The sequence below is a fragment of the Erigeron canadensis genome, chromosome 6 (genome assembly GCF_010389155.1).
Source record: "Erigeron canadensis isolate Cc75 chromosome 6, C_canadensis_v1, whole genome shotgun sequence".
Lineage (NCBI taxonomy): Eukaryota > Viridiplantae > Streptophyta > Magnoliopsida > Asterales > Asteraceae > Erigeron > Erigeron canadensis.
In genome coordinates, this window is record NC_057766.1 from 31,831,133 (window position 1) to 31,852,210 (window position 21,078).

The 21,078-nt window shown below is 34.7% G+C and overlaps 4 protein-coding genes and 1 long non-coding RNA gene across 5 annotated transcripts; 1 reads left to right on the forward strand and 4 right to left on the reverse strand.

The window, feature by feature from the left end:
* The first annotated feature begins 3,955 nt into the window (after positions 1–3,955).
* On the forward strand, positions 3,956–6,266 carry LOC122605818 (pentatricopeptide repeat-containing protein At4g37170). The gene has a single exon (XM_043778776.1). The coding sequence runs from the start codon at positions 3,979–3,981 to the stop codon at positions 6,004–6,006; it is 2,028 nt and encodes a 675-aa protein (XP_043634711.1). The 5' UTR covers positions 3,956–3,978; the 3' UTR covers positions 6,007–6,266.
* A 1,288-nt stretch (positions 6,267–7,554) lies between these two features.
* On the reverse strand, positions 7,555–10,605 carry LOC122605252 (probable disease resistance protein At5g66900). Its single transcript, XM_043778161.1, has 5 exons — positions 9,883–10,605; positions 9,395–9,795; positions 8,925–9,286; positions 8,627–8,838; positions 7,555–8,529 (listed from the first exon to the last, which is right to left on the reverse strand). The coding sequence occupies exons 1-5, from the start codon at positions 10,520–10,522 to the stop codon at positions 7,691–7,693; spliced, it is 2,454 nt and encodes an 817-aa protein (XP_043634096.1). The 5' UTR covers positions 10,523–10,605; the 3' UTR covers positions 7,555–7,690.
* A 4,445-nt stretch (positions 10,606–15,050) lies between these two features.
* LOC122605254 (ATP-dependent DNA helicase PIF1-like) lies at positions 15,051–15,731 on the reverse strand. Its single transcript, XM_043778165.1, has one exon. The coding sequence runs from the start codon at positions 15,643–15,645 to the stop codon at positions 15,076–15,078; it is 570 nt and encodes a 189-aa protein (XP_043634100.1). The 5' UTR covers positions 15,646–15,731; the 3' UTR covers positions 15,051–15,075.
* LOC122604703 lies at positions 15,698–20,087 on the reverse strand. The gene is made up of 9 exons (XM_043777574.1): positions 19,994–20,087; positions 19,574–19,916; positions 18,540–19,480; positions 18,103–18,451; positions 17,524–17,997; positions 17,121–17,212; positions 16,553–16,740; positions 15,823–16,467; positions 15,698–15,727 (listed from the first exon to the last, which is right to left on the reverse strand). Exons 1-9 carry the CDS (start codon positions 20,085–20,087, stop codon positions 15,698–15,700), a joined length of 3,156 nt encoding a protein of 1,051 aa, XP_043633509.1.
* A 75-nt stretch (positions 20,088–20,162) lies between these two features.
* Positions 20,163–20,744, reverse strand: LOC122605258. Its single transcript, XR_006324582.1, has 3 exons — positions 20,660–20,744; positions 20,473–20,586; positions 20,163–20,293 (listed from the first exon to the last, which is right to left on the reverse strand). It is a non-coding gene; the product is annotated as an uncharacterized LOC122605258 (long non-coding RNA).
* Between the last annotated feature and the right edge of the window lie 334 nt (positions 20,745–21,078).

Below are 21,078 nucleotides of genomic sequence, written 5' to 3' on the forward strand. Positions count from 1 at the left end.
AATAAAATTTACAAAATAAAACTAGCACGCACCCTCGTTATGCGGCGGTGTTCGGGACGGCGACGGTGTGATGGGGGACAACTTTTGGTGGTAAAGGCGACGTCAAGTGGTGTAAATAATTGATTTAAAAAGTTAATTGAGATATTTTAAAAAAGTAAGAACTAATAATGTAATATATCATTAATGGGTAATTTTTATTAGGAGATGGGAGATTCAGATTATTGGAGTAAGGAGATGACCAACAAAAAAGTAAAATTGCATGTCCCAAATTGTGTAAACTTTCAACAAAAGTGGATAATTTACAATAAGGAGTATAGATATTGGTAACTCAACCTACAAATCATATGATCACGAACATGAAGCAACCAATCTTACCTAGAACACAAACCAGCAAAACCGCCACATAATGCTTGAACCAATGAACCTTGGAAACATTCCTCGAACAGTCGGATTGTACCAATTAAGAACCATTGACCTTCAATACATAATCTAATTTGATATATAGAAAATTTATATGATTATGCTGCTTGTTTCTATAAATGGTTACAAAAATATAAGTAGATTTGAATCATTAAATTTTAAGATAACTTTAATAATAAAAAAATAAGAAAAATACTAAAGGAAGTCCTTAGGGCTTCATTTAACGTGCATTAAAAGTTATACATTTTCATATTAAATGTTGTCCCCTTGAATTTTATCTTAAGTGTACAACTAATTAATGTATCTTAACGAAAGCCTTTATGACTTTGTTTAGCAAACCCAAAAAATAATATTGGAGTATTTCTATAATTTGAGGGAAAAAAGTACTCGTCTTTACTTTTGTAAAGTCAAAACAAAGACAGAAAATGAGAGGTTTGGATCTCTGACAAGTTTAGAGCGGACTCATTGATACCTTTTGTCCTGTGTCTTTATATTGTGACCAGATGTTTTATAATCGACATGATTTTACGTTTACTATAAATTATAGACACAAGCGCAAATTTTTTAATGGGAGCCTTAAAAGGTATAACACAATAAATACCATTTCTATACGTAGCCGATTTTCTGGATTATTCATGTTATCGTCCTATCGAATTGATACTATTTGGAATAATTTTGAGTAGAAATAAATTGCTAAGATATAATAGTTTACAACTTGTATCATATCATATCAATATCCAATATTTTTGAATAACTTGGTAAATGAAAATTTATGTTTTACGAGAGTTCATAGAATCATAGATTGGACGTAAAGTTAAGGTTTCTTTTGAATGTACATTGCATTTTAAAATTTTTAAAAAACTATAATATGTATGTGTGTTTATTTGAATAATCAATTTTAACATATATATTAGCAATGCCGATTTATGTTTTTTGGTAGGTTAAGCGTAACCAACTTTGGAGGGTTTTTTTCTTCTAAAATCTCTAACAACCTCCTCCTTTATCCGGACTTGGTATCGTATAATATGTTAAACTTACTTAAAAGACTTTACACGTGCCTCAAACTTTTGTTTCTTGTAAGTCCTAAATTGAAATAACGTAAACATAAGTCCAAAGTTAAAGATACATTCAAACCCGAAAAACAAAAATTCAAGGGCGCGTTTGGTTGTAGAAAATGTTTTATAGTTTTTCATTTTTAACTTTCTAGAAAATAAAAGGGGTTTTTGTTTTATAGAAAACAAATAAAAATTTTGAAAACGCGTTCTAATTAGAAAACTAGAAAACATGTTAGAGTTGTGAGGGATGGGTGGAATGAATTGGAAAATAGAAAACAAGAAAAATGTGTTTTCAAAGTTTTCTATGAAAAAATAGAAAACCTTGTTTTTTGTTTTCTTAAAATACATTCTTAGAAATCTATGATTAGAACACGTTTTCTGTTTTCCATGTTTTATTGGAAAACAAAAATGGAAAACAATGGGTGTTTTCTATAACCAAACGCCCCCCAAAGTTTTCAATATATGTAAGACTTAAGCGACCGTTTAACATATATGGTAGCCATGTATATTGGACTTGGTCTAACCTTCGAAATTTGTAGATGATACATAAACCATGTTGGACTGAAATATGAATCTAGATCACAACATATTGGCCCAAAATTAAGACTAGAATATGTCTTAATTTATTATAGGCTAAAACGAGTACTCTAGATTTGGTTAACCGGGTTTTCTACCACCCCAAACTATATATTTAAGATATGGAATGGTATCCTGAACTTGTAAACTCAGTAAATTTGTGACCTTGACTCGGCTCGTTAAGGTACATGACTATGTTTCATTAAAAACTTGACGGAGACAAACTAATCTTATCTAAAGTGTAAATTTCTATATCTTCAAGCCAAAAATAAAATTGATAAAAAACAAAAACAAACTGCATTTTTTTATCGCTCAATCAAAATACAAGCTAACACTCCATATGATTTAAAAAAACTGCCGTCATTTTCTTTTCTTCAATTACTATTTTTTTCTTAAACGATGTTTAATTACTAGTATCTTATTCTCATCATACTTATATTAATGATCCCTTGGTTGTGGTGGACTTTGACTCATATTATGCAGCTCTTCATTGTATTTTCAAATAGTTATTGAACTTGGAAATGAACAAACCATTTAATATGTGTACATATAGAAAGATGTAACTAGGTGCAATCATGCTCAGACTATACAGATAAAAAATAATAATCTTGTTCCGAATAAAATTTCAAAAGATTGTAGCAACATAACATGGTATCCAACAAAAAAAAAACCTAACCACACAAATAAATGCCAAAATTCAATTGTTGAATTGAATACTACTGGTATTATCGACATTCATTCTGCATAATCATAAACAAATAAAACTAATAGATTACGTAACCCTATTAAACTTACAAGCAAAATAAAATAAAAAATAGAAAAACCTTCTTTTTTTCGAACATTCAGTCGGTACACGACATCAGGAAAACCTCACCGTATAATGGTGAAGCCTTGCACGTACCCTAGACAACGAGATATTGACTATAGGTGTTACAAGTATTGGGAGAAAAAAACCCCAAGACTTGTCATCCCTAAGGATCGAACTCAAGGCTTTGGGTAAAACCTGGGAGTGCCTCTGACTAGTTGGACTAGTCACCATTGGCTAGAAAAATCTTATACAATAACAATTAGATCAAAAACCCCAACAATGACAACTTTACGTACAATAACTCCATTTGTTAAAGATAATAAAACCTTATTTTAATTTATTTTCAATGAAGGACTACACTCTGATCAACAAAAAAGAAAAGCTTTAGAAGGCTATCAATTAATTATGAGAAAGAAACAATTTAATTACCTTATCTATATGAACTTTACAAATTAACCGCACTTTTTTCTTTAAAGAGATAACAATCTCGATGGAGAAAGAACGTGAGGGTTTTGGTTATGAGTATGGGAGTTCTATTTTATATTTTTGGCTTGAAAAATTGTATATTTGCACCTCGTATAGATTAGTTTGCTTCCGTCAATAAATTAACGAATTATAAGTCACGTGAATTGCATGTGACCGAGTCAATTGAGTCAAGGTCACAATTTTACCGGGTTTACAAGTTGAGGGTATCATTTCATACCTTTAATAGTTTAAGGTAATAAAAGACCCAGTTAACCAAACCTAGGGTACTAATATACGTTTTAGCCTTTATTATAATAATTACAATAATAATAATAATAATAATAATAATAATAATAATAATAATAATAATAATAATAATAATAATAATAATAAAAAATCTCTTTTAAAGTTTAGTCGGGTTGATTATACGAAATCACCAAATTTCTCATCTAATCAGTCAATTAGATCAGAGTAATCATCTGCCAGTTTTGTAATAACAATATATTCTTTTGTGATCAATGTAATTCGAAGTTTAAGTTTAAAACGAATTTATCGAGCTCAAACTTAATATAAACCCAGTTTTTTTTTTTAAGGGGAGATAGAAAATAAAAAATATAAACGTCGAATCCAAGTTAAACAAAAACAGAAGAAACAATGCGATCCATTCACCGCCAATTTCAAGCTCTTACCCGCCATTCCATCTCAACTTGTTCTGAAACCATTCATCCAAAAAAAACTTTCTTCAAACCCCAAAACACTCTCATTCTATGCAAAGACGAACAATCGATCATCTCTTTATGCAAACGACACCGTTTAACCGAAGCTATTCAATTGCTTGATCACATTCCACACCCTTCTCCATTACTCTATTCCAACCTTCTTAATCTCTGTCTGCAACACAAATCCATTGAAAACACAAAAAAGATCCATACCCATATCAAAAGTTCCGGTTTTTCACCTGGGGTTTCGGGTTTTAACAGAATTATTGATTGTTATTGTAAATGTGGGAGTTTAGTGGATGCACGTAAGGTGTTTGATGAAATGCGTGACAGAGATTTGTGTTCTTGGAATATTTTGGTATCTGGGTATGCTAAAAGCGGACGGATTGATGATGCGAGGAAACTGTTTGATGAAATGCCTCAACGAGATAATTTTTCTTGGACTGCGATTATTTCGGGGTATGTTAGAAACGATATGCCGAATGAGGCGTTGGATATGTGTAGGCTAATGATGAAGGATTGTAATGTAAAGTGTAATAAGTTTACGATTTGTAGTTTGCTTGCTGCTTCGGCTGCAAGTCAGCGTTTGATTCTTGGGAAGGAAATTCATGGGCATATTGTGCGGACGGGTATTGATTCTGATGCTGTTGTTTGGAGTGCTTTGTCGGATATGTATGGGAAATGTGGGAGTTTAGATGAAGCTAGACATATATTTGATAAGACTTCGGATAGGGATGTTGTTACGTGGACTGCAATGATTGATCGGTATTTTAAACATGGGAGGAAGGAGGAAGGGTTTGTTTTGTTCTCGGAGTTGTTGAAATCTGGGAATAGACCTAATGAGTTTACGTTTGCTGGGGTTTTAAACGCATGTGCACATTATAATATGGAAAGTATAGGTAAAGAAGTACATGGATATATGGCACGAATTGGGTTTGACCAATCTTCTTTTGCAGCAAGTGCGCTTGTTCATATGTATTGCAAGTGTGGGAATATGGAGGTTGCAGATAAGGTGTTTAAGTGGATACCGAAACCAGATTTAGTTTCTTGGACTTCGTTGATAAATGGGTATGCTCAAAATGGCCAACCTGAAGAAGCTTTGAAGTTATTTGAGTTATTGCTCGAGTCTGGAACTAAGCCTGATCATATAACATTTGTTGGGGTTCTTTCAGCTTGTACACATTCCGGTTTGGTTGATAAAGGGCTTGAATATTTTAATTCCATAAAAGAAAAACATGGGTTGGTTTATACTGTTGATCATTATGCTTGTGTCGTTGATATGTTGAGTCGATCCGGCAGATTTAGTGAAGCTGAAGAGATGATCAAGGAAATGCCCATGAAACCAGACAAGTTTCTGTGGGCTTCTTTACTTGCTGGCTGTAGAACTCATGGAAATCTTGATTTGGCAGAACGTGCAGCCAATGCATTGTTCAAAATAGAACCTGAAAATGCTGCAACCTATGTTACCCTCTCCAACATCTATGCAGCTTCCGGTAAATGGCATGAAATGACTGAAGTTCGAAAATTGATGGATGTTAATGGAGTGGTGAAGAAACCAGGACTCAGTTGGACTGAAATTAACAGAAAAGTGTATACATTTATGATGGGAGATACCTCACATCCTAGATTAAAAGAAATCCATGAGTTATTAGAGGAATTTCAAAAGAAAATGAGGGAAGAAGGTTATGTTCCTAAGACAGATAACGTTCTCCACGATGTAGAAGAGGAGCAAAAGGAACAAAACCTGTCATATCATAGCGAGAAACTTGCTATCGCATTTGCAGTTCTTGCTACTCCAGAAGGGACACCGATAAAAGTGTTCAAGAATTTGAGAACTTGTGTTGATTGCCACACAGCCATGAAATATATTTCAAAACTTGCTAGTAGGAAAATTATTGTTAGAGATTCAAGTAGATTTCATTGTTTTGAAAATGGGAGTTGTTCGTGCAAAGACTATTGGTGATCTCATTTTACACATCTTCTTGTTCATTGATCAACAGAAAAGAAGCTGCTTCATGAGTTTACTTAATTTAGATCTAGTGGAACCGTAAATTTAGAACTTCCATATAGAAAGGCATATCCATCGTTAGTTTAGCTGTGGGAAATACCGCTCTTTATAGAATTTTGTAGCCGCACGCTGTTTTTCAGCCTCTATAATTGTCAATAGTTTTTTCCATATACGGTAGCAGTCCCAACATGTAAGTTTCAGACGTATGCTATAAACAATCAATCATTTTGTTACTCATGCATATATGCTTCTATCTTTTTGTCTCTAGTCTCCACTATCTGTTAATTTAGTCTAGCACTTTAGGTATTCAGGGCCATGGAAGTTTGTATAAATTGTCATAGCAACTAGGATAACATCAGGATAAAAGCATTGCATCATTAGCTTGAAACTGTAATCCTTATGATGATTCTGATGGGAATATTAATAATCTCTATTTTAACAAAGATGAAAAACCAGCATTATAAATATGTTATTATGATGATATAAGTATCTTTTAAATGGTGCTGGCGCTCGGGATACTTCTACATTTTTTTAAAGCATCATCATCATAATTTACAGGTTGACAAAAACAGGATCAATGTAACTTGCAGACAGATCATTCCACAAACATGATGCCTCTTCATCGCATTTCTGGAGATGAATAAAACTACATAGTCATGCAGGTACTTCCTTCAGATCATAGCAGCAGTCGATTTCAATATGTGTGAGATGTGGTAGCATATAAGGAGATCCGGGGGTACACTTCAGTGCATTTACCTATTTCACGAACCAAAGGTAAGTTTATTTAGATTTTGCAATGCAAACATGATGAATTGATGATGCTATAATCAATATATGCAAACGCCACCGTTTAATAGAAGCAATTAAGTTACTTGATCATATTTCATGACCCTCTCCATTTACTATATTCAAATCTTGTTTGTCTGTCTACCAAAACAATCCATCCATGTATAATTGTAAATGTAAGAGTATAGTGTATTCACATAAGTTTTTGATGAAAATGCTCGAGAAAGATGTACGTTATGCGAAAGCTGGCCTGATTGATAATGCGAGCAACTTGTTTGATGAAATGCCTTGAGGAGATTGCTTTTCTTGGACTGGGATCACCAATATAACTTTATTGTGTAACTGGGTATGATGTAGTTTTGAAATTGTTGATAACAATATGATTGAGTAAATAGTAGGTTTGTGAAAAACAAGTAATAGGAATCTTAGAATGTTGCAAAAATGTAATGATGACTAATCAGCTATATTTCAGTTAAGCCAAGACTTCTAACCTGAAAATAGACGTATTACTTTCTATGTGACAATTGAAAAAGGAATTGTATCCTTAAATATAGGATAGCTAGATAGATTGATGGAATATGAACCACCATAGTGTCCTGATGTCCTCTCAAGAAGTTTGAACCTCCTGAGGTAAACATACTGGGGGTCGCCAGGGGAAGAGTTTAGAATTGAAGCTGTCTCAAGGATACCCCAGTTAGGCCACGTATCAAGTCACTCTTCTAAAATTACAATTCTCATTATCATACAAATCATAATCTTCTTACTATTATACAAAAAATTGATAAAGAATCCTACTGAAGTATCATCGCCATAGTTATGCAATATTAATTGACAAAAATAAAATCAAGATAAACTACTGACAGATTTTCATAAAGTTTTCCAATCTGTCTTCTTCAACTATGTTTATCTTCACTTTGGAGTTTTCGCTCAAGATACTCTTCCACAAATATGACGTCTCTTCATTGCATATCACATCTTCTAGTTGTGACAGTTTACTCATAGACGCCGGCAACTCTTGTAACCCTTGAGAACCGCTCATCTTAAGCACTCTTAAGCCTGTTAGCTCACCAATTTGTTCAGGAAGTGCACTTATACTCAAACAGTCAGATATATCAATTAAGCTCAATTTATGCAGATTTCCAATTGATTCAGGTAATTGTTGTAGTTTTGTGCAGCAATGAAGTCGTAGGGTTTGAAGATTAGATATACTCCCTAACTCTTTAGGAAGATCATCCAACTCATGGCAATTGGTGATGCTCAGCTTCTCGAGAGGAACAACCCTACATAGCTCTGCGGGTAGTTCCTTCAGATCATAACAACGATCAATCTCGAGATCTATGAGATTTGGTAGCATATAAGGATATTCAGTAGCACCACTCTTCAGAGCATTACCTATCTCACAGGTAACAAAGGTAAGTTTCTTTAGATTTGGTAATGTGAAGATGACTTGAACAGAAGGTGAAACTGAAACGTGCTCGAATCTGATTCTTCTTAGATTGGTTAATGAACTTAAAAAATGAAGATTTCCTATCTTAGTAGGATAAACTCCATAGCCAGTGACAATTAAAACCTTTAGCTGGCTCATTTTCTTGATGAATGGTGGCAGGACATAATTTTTACTCCTTGTATTCAAAATCAATACATGAACGTCAAATGCTTCTAGTTCAAGCCAGCTAGAGCTGAATTCTTCATCTGCAGTTAAAGATTGGGGTAAGGTTAATTAATTATTTTATTTTTTTAAGTTTCTATATGTTGAGTTAAACTAATAAGTTGAACACAGAGATGAGACCTGTTGAAATAGATATGATACGTGCATTGACGGGTTGTTCTGTTTGTTCAATCCACCACTTGGGAAAATCATCCCTATGTATTTCCATAAACAACCGTTTCCTTTCTGGTATAGGCTTTTGGTCATTCAGGTGGATGGCCAATTCTCTAAGCAAATCATGTTGCGTGACATAATGCTCGCGACAATAGCCTTCCATGTCTGTTGCATCTTTACTATAAAATCATATAAAGGTGAGTTGGTCAATGGAGAAATAGCAATTGATATGATGCAAGTATATTGTTTCTGAATCCAGAAGTACCTGATTGGAACAAGATTGACAAGGTTTCTCAATGAGAGATTAAGAAGGTTTTCACTTGCATACATGCCCTCGTTGTCAAGACCATACAACTCCACCCACATATCCAACAGAGCCGTCTCTGCAATCTTATCGTCTTCAGGAAATGAGCCTAAGTCCAAGAAACATTCCTTGACATCAGGGAACTCATCAAGTGCATCAATACTGGTCTGTAGACGATGCAGCAGGTGTTTGTGGGACTCCATAATGGATTGACCGTCAGACCATTTCTTGAGAGTGGCTTCCCACTTAACCCGTGGTTGTCCACGTAGCGAGGCACCAACAACAGTAAGGGCCAATGGAAGTCCCTTGCAGGATTTGACCATCTAGATTCAAAAGCACAAACAACAGTTAGTAACCTTTACACTTTACACTTCACTCTAATCTACGACTATGCTAGTATTCATGGACCTTTCAATTTTTAAATTAACTACCTTGTTAACTAGATCATCTGGCACATTAGGAATCCCATCTTCAGGAAATGCAGAGTAGCTAAGAAGAGTCTTTGCATCTTTTTCGTTCAATAAACTCAGCTCATACTTGGAAAAACGTGGAAATGAGGACCTGGATGTGACCAAAATTTTGAATAATCCTGTTGATTGGAACACAAGATCCTGGACAATGGATTCTGATCCATCCCAGACATCATCTAGGACCAGCAGCATTTGATCAGATCCCACTTGTCGCAACAGGTTCTCAAGTTGATTCTTGGCGTCTTCTTCACTTTGAAATGTGCGCTGAGTTTTTCCAAAATGGTCAAATATTTTTTGTGCAATGATCTTTAGGTTGGAGGATGCCGAGACAGTAAGATAAAGAATATTCTCACCAAATATATCTGCAAAAGTTACAAACATGACCAAACACAACAGTTACAAGTTACAATTGCACTAAAATATCGACCATATTTTTCAAGCATTGGTACCTTTTATTTCTTTGTCATGACAAAGCATCTTGGCTAAAGTAGTCTTCCCACAACCTCCAGGAGCTGTTACGACCAACACGCGGGTGTCTTTCTTGAGTAGCATATGCTTCAAATCTACAAGATGCTGCTCCATGCCTATAATGAGATCAGGAAGCCCCGGAACACGACATGAATCTGAAAACCCACCTGCACGTGTGGTAGCCTCTGGAAGTGGACCAATTGAAAATGCTCGGTCCATTTTCTGACTCAAAATTTTAACCTGATTCTCGACCCTCATACTGGTGTTCAACGTTCTGAGTGGAACATCTATCTGAAAGAACCTCAAGAGATCGTCGTCCAAACGAATCAACTTATTTGCATAGACAAACTTCTTGTACACATTCCAAACATGGATCCTGGGACACTTGAGGACAAGTTCTTTCGCCTTCTCTAGATAACTTTCGATTTCTCTCTCTGTACGACCCAGACGTGCACTTAACTTCTTTGTTTCCTCAAACCCTGGCTCGATTGTTAGCAATGTTTGTTGAAGGCGTTTCAGGTAGGATTTGAATCTGGCAGTTTTACCAGTTTGCTCCATAACTACTTTCAGCAACTCACCGAAAGCGGCACCAAGAGCAGCTCCGCCTATAAGCTCAGCCATTTTTTGTCACTTAAAATCACTACTCGCTGTGTCTTTGCAAATGAGTTTTAGTTAATTTTTTTGATAAGTTCAAAGAGCTAAAGCTGGATTGTCTTTCAAATAATTAATGAAAAAGAATAGAACAACAGCAATTTCCACTGAATTACAAATTGACTTTGAAGTCGTCGCAGGTGGAGTATAATATTAGCAACTTCTTGGAAGCAATGCTTAATTGGTCCTTTTTTTGGATGACCTATATACGAAGTCCTCACCTTGAAGTAGTTTCGAGTCGTTGTCACACAAGATCGGGCTTCGAAAATTGAAGTCGTTTACTCAATTCAGGGGGAGTATTACATGCATTGCACTTTTTTTCCCTTAACTAAGTTTTATCCCATTGGGTTTGTTTTTAGTGAGGTAATACAACTGTGTAATATATATATATATATATATATATATATATATATATATATATATATATATATATATATTTAAGAGGAAGTGTTATATACCAAATATATATCATGTAAAGACTAATTTATCCCTAACTTACTTTTTAAATTAATGTACTCTATATAAGGGTTAAGCCCCCTATTAATTGAACACACACATAATACAATTGTTTCATCTCTTTCTCTTTCTCCTTCTTCATCACATCTATATTGTTAATCATTGTTTATATTGTTGATTCAAGATCAAACATATTTCTAACAATTATAACTTATTTAAAAACAATTGATTTGAATAGTGAAGCAGCTTGGCTAGCAGCTAGCCTAACTGCTTGTTTTTTTTTCTTTTTTTTTATTTGTTAGTTTTGTGTTGTGATTTCATTTTTTATTCATCATTACTTTTAGGGTAGTAATGTTTTACTGTTTCACACTTTAACCATTGAATCTTTTTTAATACGTTTGTATTTTTACCATTAAAGTTTTGTTTTAAAGGATTAATGGTACTACAATTTTAATTTTTTTTTTCACCGTCAAAGTTTTTATCTTCTTATATTTATCTTCCAAAAAAGTTTACAGTTTTTTTAATTTCGTCACCAAAGTTGTGTTTTAAGATTTACGTTGTATTTTTAACGATGCATTTTTTAGCTTGAGGAGGTTGACATTTAAATTTAATGGTCCGTATTAAAATATAAGTTATGTAACACCCCAATATTTTAAGGTAATGAAAATTTAACCCTTTTTATAGTTTTAACATTTAAATTGATTTTCTAGTATTTTGTTTTGAGATAAGGGGTTAATTTAGTTGGAACTTTAGTGGTTAGCGGGTATAATACCTTTATTTTATTTGATAAAAACATGGCATGAAGGGGGATAGCCAACCACTTTTTGTTTGATGATTCATGAACCTAATTACTTCCAAAAACTCTAATCCTTTAATTCTTCTTAATCCTTTTCTCAAATCTTCTACTCCTTTCAAACTATCAAAGATTAAGATAAGAAATTCATCCTCCTAAACTTAAGTGACTAATTCAAATAATAAAGAAGCAAATTTAGGGTTTATAGTGGCTTGGTGGTGGTCGAATTCCACAAGAAAAAGGAGGAAGATTTGGAGATTTATATTTGTTTGATTGTTCTTTGAGGTAAGGAATTCTCCTTACTTGTTGAATTATAAATTAAAGTTTTGAGAATTTAAATTAGGGTTCTTGACTAATGAAATTAGGAATTTGTAATTTGGGAAATTTCTTAAGGAACCCTAATGGAATTAAAAGGGGAAAATTAGGGGTTTTTGCAATGAGTTATTAAGATGATGAACCCCATAGTAATAACTTATGTATTTTTAGGTGTTTGGCTAAAATGATGTTATGAAATTGATTATGAGAGTTATAATGAAAGATTTTGTGTAGCCAAACACCATAGTGATTTAGTTCATGGTGAACTTAGTTAGATGGTTGTGAAAGAAATGAGTTTATAGAATTCATAGTTATATGATATATGTTGTGTAGGTGGTGAAGAGCATATCATTGTGCATAATAGTCAAGTAAAACCTATTAGCCAAAATCAAGGTGAGTGCATATGTATATGTTCATAGTTGTGATATGGAGGACATAGATGAATAATTCCTATGACCCCATTTATATGATTGAATTTGTGTAATACTAGTAGATGAAGATATACCTACTAGCATACATTGGTTTTGTGCAAGACTAGTAGTTGATGATATACCTACTAGCATATTTTGTATGTAAGACTAGTAGATGATGAGATACCTACTAGCATATGTTGATTTAGTGTAAGACTAGTAGAAGATGAGATACCTACTAGCATATATCCTTGGCCAAGTAGAATAGACATGATCATGATTTGTTTGTTATTACTTTGATTGTTAATTAAATGACTCAAGTGTTTATATGTGATTAAATGATATAGTTAAATATTGATCATACATATATGCATTCACTAAGCTTAAATGCTTATGTTTTAGTTGTTTATCATTTTTATAAGAGTGGGTAGTGGTAACAACAAGAAGGAGCTGTTTGGGTGAAGCTAGTGTGGAAGGTCTTGAAGATTTCGGAAGATTGACATTTTGGGTAATTTGATAGATAATCCCTTCTTGACCACTTGGCTCTTGATACAAGTTTTATTTTGAATGAACAAGTCTAATTTTTGTACCAATAACCTGGGATGTTGTTAAGCATATGAGTTTTTGGAGTTGTATATGAATATGTGATTATTTAGTAAGTTAATCATTTGGATAATTGACCCATTATGTATCTCTTTGGATACTTATTGGTTAATTAGTGGTTGTAAGTGCAAATTTTGATGTCAAATGTTGGATTGATAGATTAAAGAATGTTTTGATGCATATTGCTTGATAAGCAAGAAGTGTCATGGGTTTAAACTAGATTTTGGAAGAAAAATGCTGATCAGGTTACTCCCACTGCGCTGCAGTGAGAGAGTTTTTATTCCACTGCGGCGCAGTGGGCTTTTGGTCGAACCGGACAGAGATTTTCCATTGCGCCGCAGTCAACTCCACTGCGCCGCAGTGGGGGTCCTTAAAAAAAATTAATTTTTACGGTTTTCAATTAAAAGAGTTTGGTTCTTACATTTTAATTGTTATCCATGGCCAACGCCCGGGTATAACACTTGTTAATAATTAAACATCAATATAATATTGTTTTTTTTGTTTATTAAGAATTGATTAAAGTTTACTTTATTGTCAAGACTAAATTTATCATATATATAAATTGTTAAATTAAAGGTAGTTTGGTAGTCTTGACGTTCTTAAATTCCAAAATAAAAAGCTAGATTAAATGATTAAACCCCATCAGAGACGGAATGAGTAGTGATACGAGGTGTGACATAAAAAAGTATACTGAATTTTTTAATATATTAACTGGAAACCCAAAAAGAAAAAAATGTGCAAGAAATCAAAAAGTAACTTGTAGTAAAAACCTCCAAACAACATACGATATGACAAAATTCGTATAGGTATATGGGAACTTGTCACGTGAAACAAGTTACTATTCACAAGCTCTTAATATCTAATAATAAAGTATATAGTATGATTCTTCATTCCGTTTTGCTGCCAAAGAAGTAAAGACTACAAGCTATCTTTAGCTTAATAATAAAGCAAAAAATCTGAATTCGAATGGTTAAAATGATGTTTTTTTTATATAATTTTTAGCATTATTATCTTTAATCTTGTTTGTATACTCCAGCGTCCAGCTAGGATCTAGTTCTTTTTCATCAAACCAACTCCTAGGTAGGTTGGTCAGGAGTATTTTCTAAATCCACTATATAAGTCCCGAAAGTGAGTTTTCCCAAGGTCTCTGATTCATGTATTGGGTTTCTCATCTCAAGGTATTTTCCATGAAGAGGGGATTGGAGGTCCAACAAATCGCTGGTTAAAATTTTCTCCAACACGTCTTAATCGAATTTAACTTTTAAAAAAAAACAAAAAAAAACTTTTTCATCATGATTAATGAATGTTAAATGCTCAAAGAGAAAAAAATAAAATAAATATATGATTTCTTTTCATAATTTTTTTTTCATATTACGGACTTTTGGCTAATATATGTATACTAGTTTAAGGACCCGGGTGACTACCCGGGTAGTATTATGAAAACTAATTATAGTAAAGATGTAAACAATACAACACAATTAACTACATAATAAGTAGTCATTTAATATATTAAAAAAAAACCCTTATAATTCCTACACGGTATAGATCTAATTTGAAAACAATCAAAGCACAAGCAATCCTTGAAAACGTCCCAACTTATTAACATGAAAGAATGCTCAATCACAATTATAGTTTCAAACCACCAAGACATATGCATAACCAAACTAAATAAGTACCGAGTACATGGAACGAAGGAAACAAAACATAAACATAAAAATGACCATGTTGACATTAAACCGAAGTCAATGTATCAAAACATGTCTAAGCAACAACCTTGACATTAGAGACCATGAGCATGAAGCATGACCAAAACATCCAACTTAACATCATCAGGCCCTTCAAATCAAAAAGAACAAAAGTAACGTTGGACTAAAAAACAAACATCATAAGGCAGTTAAATATTGAAATGGTAGAGCCGGAAGACTAACCATATTGATGTTCTGTATCTAAATCTTTTGCAACACTTCTCTATAAACAACATTTGTTGTTGTGTTTGATGTATTTCCATCTTTGGTACAAATGAGGACCTTCAAACCTGCTTTACTTGTAACTCTTGAAACCGCCACATAGAGTTGTCCATGAGTAAAAACAGGTCGCTGTAGAAACAAACCCACCTGAGACAACGATTGCCCTTGACTTTTATTTATCGTCATTGCAAAAGAAACTACCAACGGAAACTGACGCCTTTGAAAACTAAAAGGAATACGACGGTCAGATGGAGTGATACGCATGCGGGGTATGTACGTTATATTACCAAAATGAGACCCCGAAATGATTTTTGCTTCTATAACATGAGGAGCCATCTGAATGATCTGTAATCGTGTCCCGTTGCATAAACCATTTGCCTGATCAATATTACGAAGTAACATTACAGGAACACCTTTTTTCAATGATAGTTTGTGGTTGGGAACACCTGATATTTTAAACCCATTTAGGACATCAGGGGAGTAGATGGACTCTGTAAATGTATCCAACGTCTCAGTTTCACATGGACTGTCCGCACTATAATAAGTCATTTCCTCATCTTTAATAAGGTTCAACACATAGTCATTGATCTTATCTACCTCTTCATTGGTTGGAACCAAAATAGCTTTGTCTCTGAAGTAATCAGGTTCATCTAGATGATCATTTATATCTCCATAAATAGATTCGACCATTGACTTAATGTGTTCACCATCTGAATTGATGAGGACTTCGTCCGGAAATTGAACGTCCCCCTCACCACCATCATTCAGTTCTCCGATTTTTCCTTCACCAATCTTAAGAATCCAGTCAGCAAATTGTTTCACTTCGTCTAAAGAATGTTGGGGACATCCAAACTGCAAACGCATATTAACAGTTAATCGAAGCACGGTGCAATGACGCCATATATATGACGAGTTGAGTGAAGCATTAACAATCTCTGAACGTGTTCCTTTCTGAATTACTGGAAGCACCTGTCGAAAATCACCACCAAAAAGTATGACCTTGCCACCGAATGGTTTGTTAGCCAAGTGGGAGGAGGTCAATGAATTTATATCACGCAATGTTCTATCTAATGCTTCAAAGCAATGCCTATGCATCATGGGAGCTTCATCCCAAATTATCAAACGTGCTTTTCTTAACAATGCAGCTAGATCACTGTCTGGAGTTATAGAACAAAAAGAATCCTCATTTAGATTGATTGGGATTGCAAACCTAGAATGAGCTGTTCGACCGCCATCAAGAAGAAGGGCAGCAATCCCGCTTGAAGCAACATTTACTACAATCTCCCCTTTTGATCTAATAGCAGAAGACAATGTCTTCCACACAAAAGTTTTACCCGTTCCCCCCGTAGCCATATAGGAAAAAAACACCACCTTCATTTTTGTCAATAACTGTCATAACACGATTGTAAACATGTTTTTGTTCATCCGTCATCGTTGCGTACAATGACTGATGAACCTGCCTCATTGCATCCTTGTCGTAAGCAAGCTCTTGCTGAATCAACAAATTGCATGAATCCTCGATGATTCCATAATCTGGATACGACATGCCAATAATGTTTCGAAGACTTGTACCATGAGAAAGCAACAACTCTTCGATCTTTGCAAGTGTGTGGTTTCTAAGTGCCTCTGGACTGAGATTGAGATCTGTTACATGGGAAGTAAATAATTATTTGTATGTTACAATATTTAAAATTAGTATAATACTTGAAACATGTAATAACAATTAATTATAACATTTAATTAAATTAAATTAACTTTAATTCATACATTTTAAGGTCATGGCCCCATTTTACTTAATGTCCATTATATGATCTCCTTTGGAAGATCCGTTGAGTTGGCTCTAAAATGAATCTTTATTTGACAACTAATCCGTTTTTCTGATTTGTTATGAGAAATCTACAACACTTATTTAAACTTTAAAATGAAACTTAATTAATTTGAATGAAATATATCGTGGACATATTGTGAAATCTACTGATTTTAAGGTGATTATTGCAGTTAGAATTGAATGCATGATTACATACCTGGAACACGAGTTTCACGACGACGAATATGGTTAATATCGTCGGACAATTCTTTCCATGTCTCTTCCCAAACATATTCAGGACGGGATAAACTATCCGATGTAATCAACATAACAAATAGTCGTCTACATTATTCACCGCTTGCCCATTCACTTGCCTCCTTAATACATGCAACGTATTCCCGATCGTCATGAAGAAGTCCAAGTGCATAGCAGGCTTCTTTGCAGGTTGCATATGGGTGGCCATTGACAGTTTTTATGTCGTCATAACATTGGGCACCTTTAACATGGTTGAGCAGAATACGTAAATAATATACATCACCAGCCTTCGAAGAAACGTTATGTAATCTTCCAATGGCAAAACCCCTTTCCCTTGGTGTCCATTTTCTTTTATCAATATATACCATACAAACTTTGTAGGAAGCTGAGCATATGTGAGGGAGCGAGCTTCTGGATACCGTTTATTGCATTCAAACCATCCTAAAAACTGTGACCTTCCAACGGATGGTTTTGTGAGGACTTCATCAATGCCTTCATCACCATCATACACTATAGGCTGACCGCCTTCTTCATGAAACGATAAGCGTTCAATGGCAGGTCTACGGTAGTGTATGTCAAATCCAAATAGTCTCCAACATGCTTCACATGCAGAAAGATACCTACAATTATAGAACTCTTTTTCTTCATCCTTGTTAACTGCGTTTGGTTCATCAGCGCCTTGTTGATGAGTTGGACCTGATATAGTAGCAGTTATCCTATCGGGACCCTTGTTGACATACTTAAAAAGATACTTTATAGACCCCACCTGATCGCACCAGTCAACATTTATATGCGATTGATACCGTCTAAGTAGGGTACCATTGTATCCAACAACTGACCTGAAATTTTTAGAAAAGGGTAGTGTGTAAGTAGTTGCACAAAGGGTTTATGGTTAGAAACTATTAATCAAAGACGTAGAAACAATTTAACACAATGAAGATTACCTATTATCCAACCAACAGCCTCCCCTTTTTACTCTATTTCCATTGTTACGTCTTCTATATTTGGCATATCCGTCATCGTCAATGTACGTTTCGTCTGTCCAGTCTCTTGGGAAATATTTTGTACATTTTTTTTGCTTCATGCAAGGGCATGATGGATTATCTTCACCACAGGGACCGTGCATCATGAATTCAGACACAAGTTGGTAAAGTGCGGGGTCATCATCTTGGTTAGGAATTTCCGCTTGAATGATTCGATCAATATCACGCGGATTAGGTAGTTTATCCTTTAGGAAGAGGCACACATGACAGTGGGGTAGACCATGCTTCTGGAATTCAACGGTGTATACAACTGCACAATGTTTTTAAACTTAAATTTTTGAATAACATATAAAAAATAAATAAGAACAAATACTCAAAAAATTAGACACAAATCTTACTTGCTTCGACTTTGCCAATAATTTCGTTGTCCATCAGATCCGTTATCAACAAATCAAGCTTCAACTTGAACATTCGCGTTGTGATGTCTGGCCTGTCTTCAGGTTTCAAACCATGCTTCTCAAGAAACCTTAGTATCTCAGGCCATTTCGGGTTGCATGTCATAGTAAGAAAAAGATCAGGATAACCGTACCATTTCACAAGGGTCATGGCATCTAGATAATTCTGCATCATATACCTAGAACCACCGGTAAATGAGGACGGTATTACGATACGTTGACCGGTTTGGGCAGCATTAGTGTTCCCACCATCACGGGAATTAGCCAACTTGCTTTCTGGTGCAACCCTTAATGTTTTTTGGTTCTTCCGTACGTAGTAAAGTCGTTGTGATTCAACCATTGTATATGAGTCAACCGTAAACTGTTGTAACAATCTGCGTGCCATAAGCAACAATGAAACTTCATCGGTCCTTTGTTGTAAACGGTATGCAAAAAATTCTCGCATGGTCGAGTCTGTGCGTTTCGCGTTGCTACCTTCAACTACAGCACGATGTGGTATCTTCAATCGAAAACCATCTTCGCCATATGGGAAAATCAATGGATATTGGAGAGCAAGATAAGATGGATGCAACTCGCTTATACGCTTCAAACGACTAGACTGTCTTTCCAAGATAATATCTCTTGGATCTCCACTACCATCAATATCACCAACAATGATAGCTGCAACTTCACTTGCTGTTGGCAAGTTATACTGCCTGCCATCTTTTTCTCTATTTCCAATCAGGTTAAGCTTAACATCTTCGCTAATATTAACATTAAGCCGATCTCTAACCATTCTAAATTTCTTAACCAATGGATTTACAACGTCCAACATACCCTTTATTTGATTTGCAATCCAAAATGGAGTAGCTTGAATGGTAGAGGGTGTTGCGTCCGAAGGAAAACTACATTATAGAATATGAAAATTTTAAACACCTCGGAAGTATATTAGAGATATATAAATAGCTCAAAAGCTTTATAAAGGAACAGTTACATACCTAGCAGCATACCATCTATTTTGCTCTTCATTTTCAGTGTCAACAATGTATAGCTGTGAAAACTTTGGAGTCCTCCCTTGTTCAGGAAGCAAGCTACCAATAAGATGGTAGTACCGTCTTATGTTATCTGTAAATTCTTGAGAAGCTTCATTTTTTTTACTATACAGATCAAGCAACAGCTGGGGAGGATGCGTTAGCTTAGGGAGTTGGACCTTTCCTCGACCACAACAAAGCGAAAAAGCTTTTTTCGTTAAGTAAGGATTTCCTATAGTTGCTTCACCATGCCACAACAGGGCTTTACATGCTTTACAACAATACACTGGATCACCCAAATCCAAATACTCTGCAAACATAATGATAAGTAATATAATAAGTAATCATTGTTATTAATGGGGGAAAAGTTCATTTTAGTTAAGCCACCTTCTGAAATCGGTTTGAATTGGGTTCTGGCATGCAAAGGTTCATCGTTTTCAGCTCCTGATAGATCGAAGCGTGGGACACTGTGTAAAGACATGCATCTTCTTTTTCGTTTGACCGGGAATTGAGAATCATCCTGGTCATTGAGATGTATGGTTGACTTGGTTCTATTAATGGTGTCATGTGACTTTGTAGTGGTGAGTTTAGGACATCCGTGTTTGCGTTTTCTAACAGGCCTAAAAGTGGAACAGTCAATTGGATGTGCTTGTGTTTGAGGGAAAGATGCTGATGGTGAAATTAGACCTGCAAAAAGTGATAAAAGTGTTATTATGGAGCGTGTACTGAGCATAAAAATTCATAATTTCACATGATTAAGTTTGAGATGTCAGTTGGATAAGGTATTGCTTACGATAATAATAATTAATGCTAAGCATGAAAGGTATTTACGATAATAAATGTTATTGATCTGGAGGGTTATATACCTTTGTCTGATGAATGTTGTTGGCCATAGTTAATCGGTGTTTGTGGAAGAGTGGCATCAACTATGACTGATGATGGAATCCGACTTGACGATGTAGTTAAAGGGGTATACAATCCTACAATAGCCAACGTTTACTTCAAAATGGGGTATCATTTGTAAAAAATTTCACTTATATAGAAACAATTTACCTCTGTGATTTTCATTTGATTGAATGTTACGAAATATAGGTGTGACGGGGGACAAGATATGTGATGATGGTGAAGCAGCACCAACGTTTAGATATTCACATCCTACAGTTAGATATTGAAGTATGTATAAGGAGACAATATTGTATCATTAAACCATAATTAGGAAGAATAACATATACCTGTAGAAGTTATGTTAGTTTGAGCGCCTCCTAACGTCGGGTTACCAAAAGAAGAAAGGGAAATTACTTGGGAATTAAACATGATAGGGGCAATCGAAGGAAGCTGATTTGAAGTGCCAATATAATGCCCTGTCATTTCAATGGCTTGTAATTTTATACAGGGGAATGAGATAACTTGTATTAGTAATAGAATGGTTTTTTACACGAACAAACATTACTAAGGTAAAGAGTAAATGAATC

Excerpts from the sequence above, each read along its gene's own strand:
- LOC122605818 (XM_043778776.1), top strand. The coding sequence starts at position 3,979 with ATGCGATCCATTCACCGCCAATTTCAAGCTCTTACCCGCCATTCCATC.
- LOC122605252 (XM_043778161.1), bottom strand. The coding sequence starts at position 10,522 with ATGGCTGAGCTTATAGGCGGAGCTGCTCTTGGTGCCGCTTTCGGTGAG. Across the intron at positions 8,839-8,924 it reads GTCAATCTTGTTCCAATCAG|TAAAGATGCAACAGACATGG; the intron begins GTACTTCTGGAT and ends ATGATTTTATAG. Across the intron at positions 8,530-8,626 it reads TATCATATCTATTTCAACAG|ATGAAGAATTCAGCTCTAGC; the intron begins GTCTCATCTCTG and ends CTTTAACTGCAG.
- LOC122605254 (XM_043778165.1), bottom strand. The coding sequence starts at position 15,645 with ATGACTTATTATAGTGCGGACAGTCCATGTGAAACTGAGACGTTGGAT.
- LOC122604703 (XM_043777574.1), bottom strand. The coding sequence starts at position 20,087 with ATGTCTTTACACAGTGTCCCACGCTTCGATCTATCAGGAGCTGAAAAC. Across the intron at positions 19,481-19,573 it reads AATAGATGGTATGCTGCTAG|TTTTCCTTCGGACGCAACAC; the intron begins GTATGTAACTGT and ends TCTATAATGTAG. Across the intron at positions 16,468-16,552 it reads ACAAGGATGCAATGAGGCAG|GTGGTGTTTTTTTCCTATAT; the intron begins GTTCATCAGTCA and ends ACAAAAATGAAG.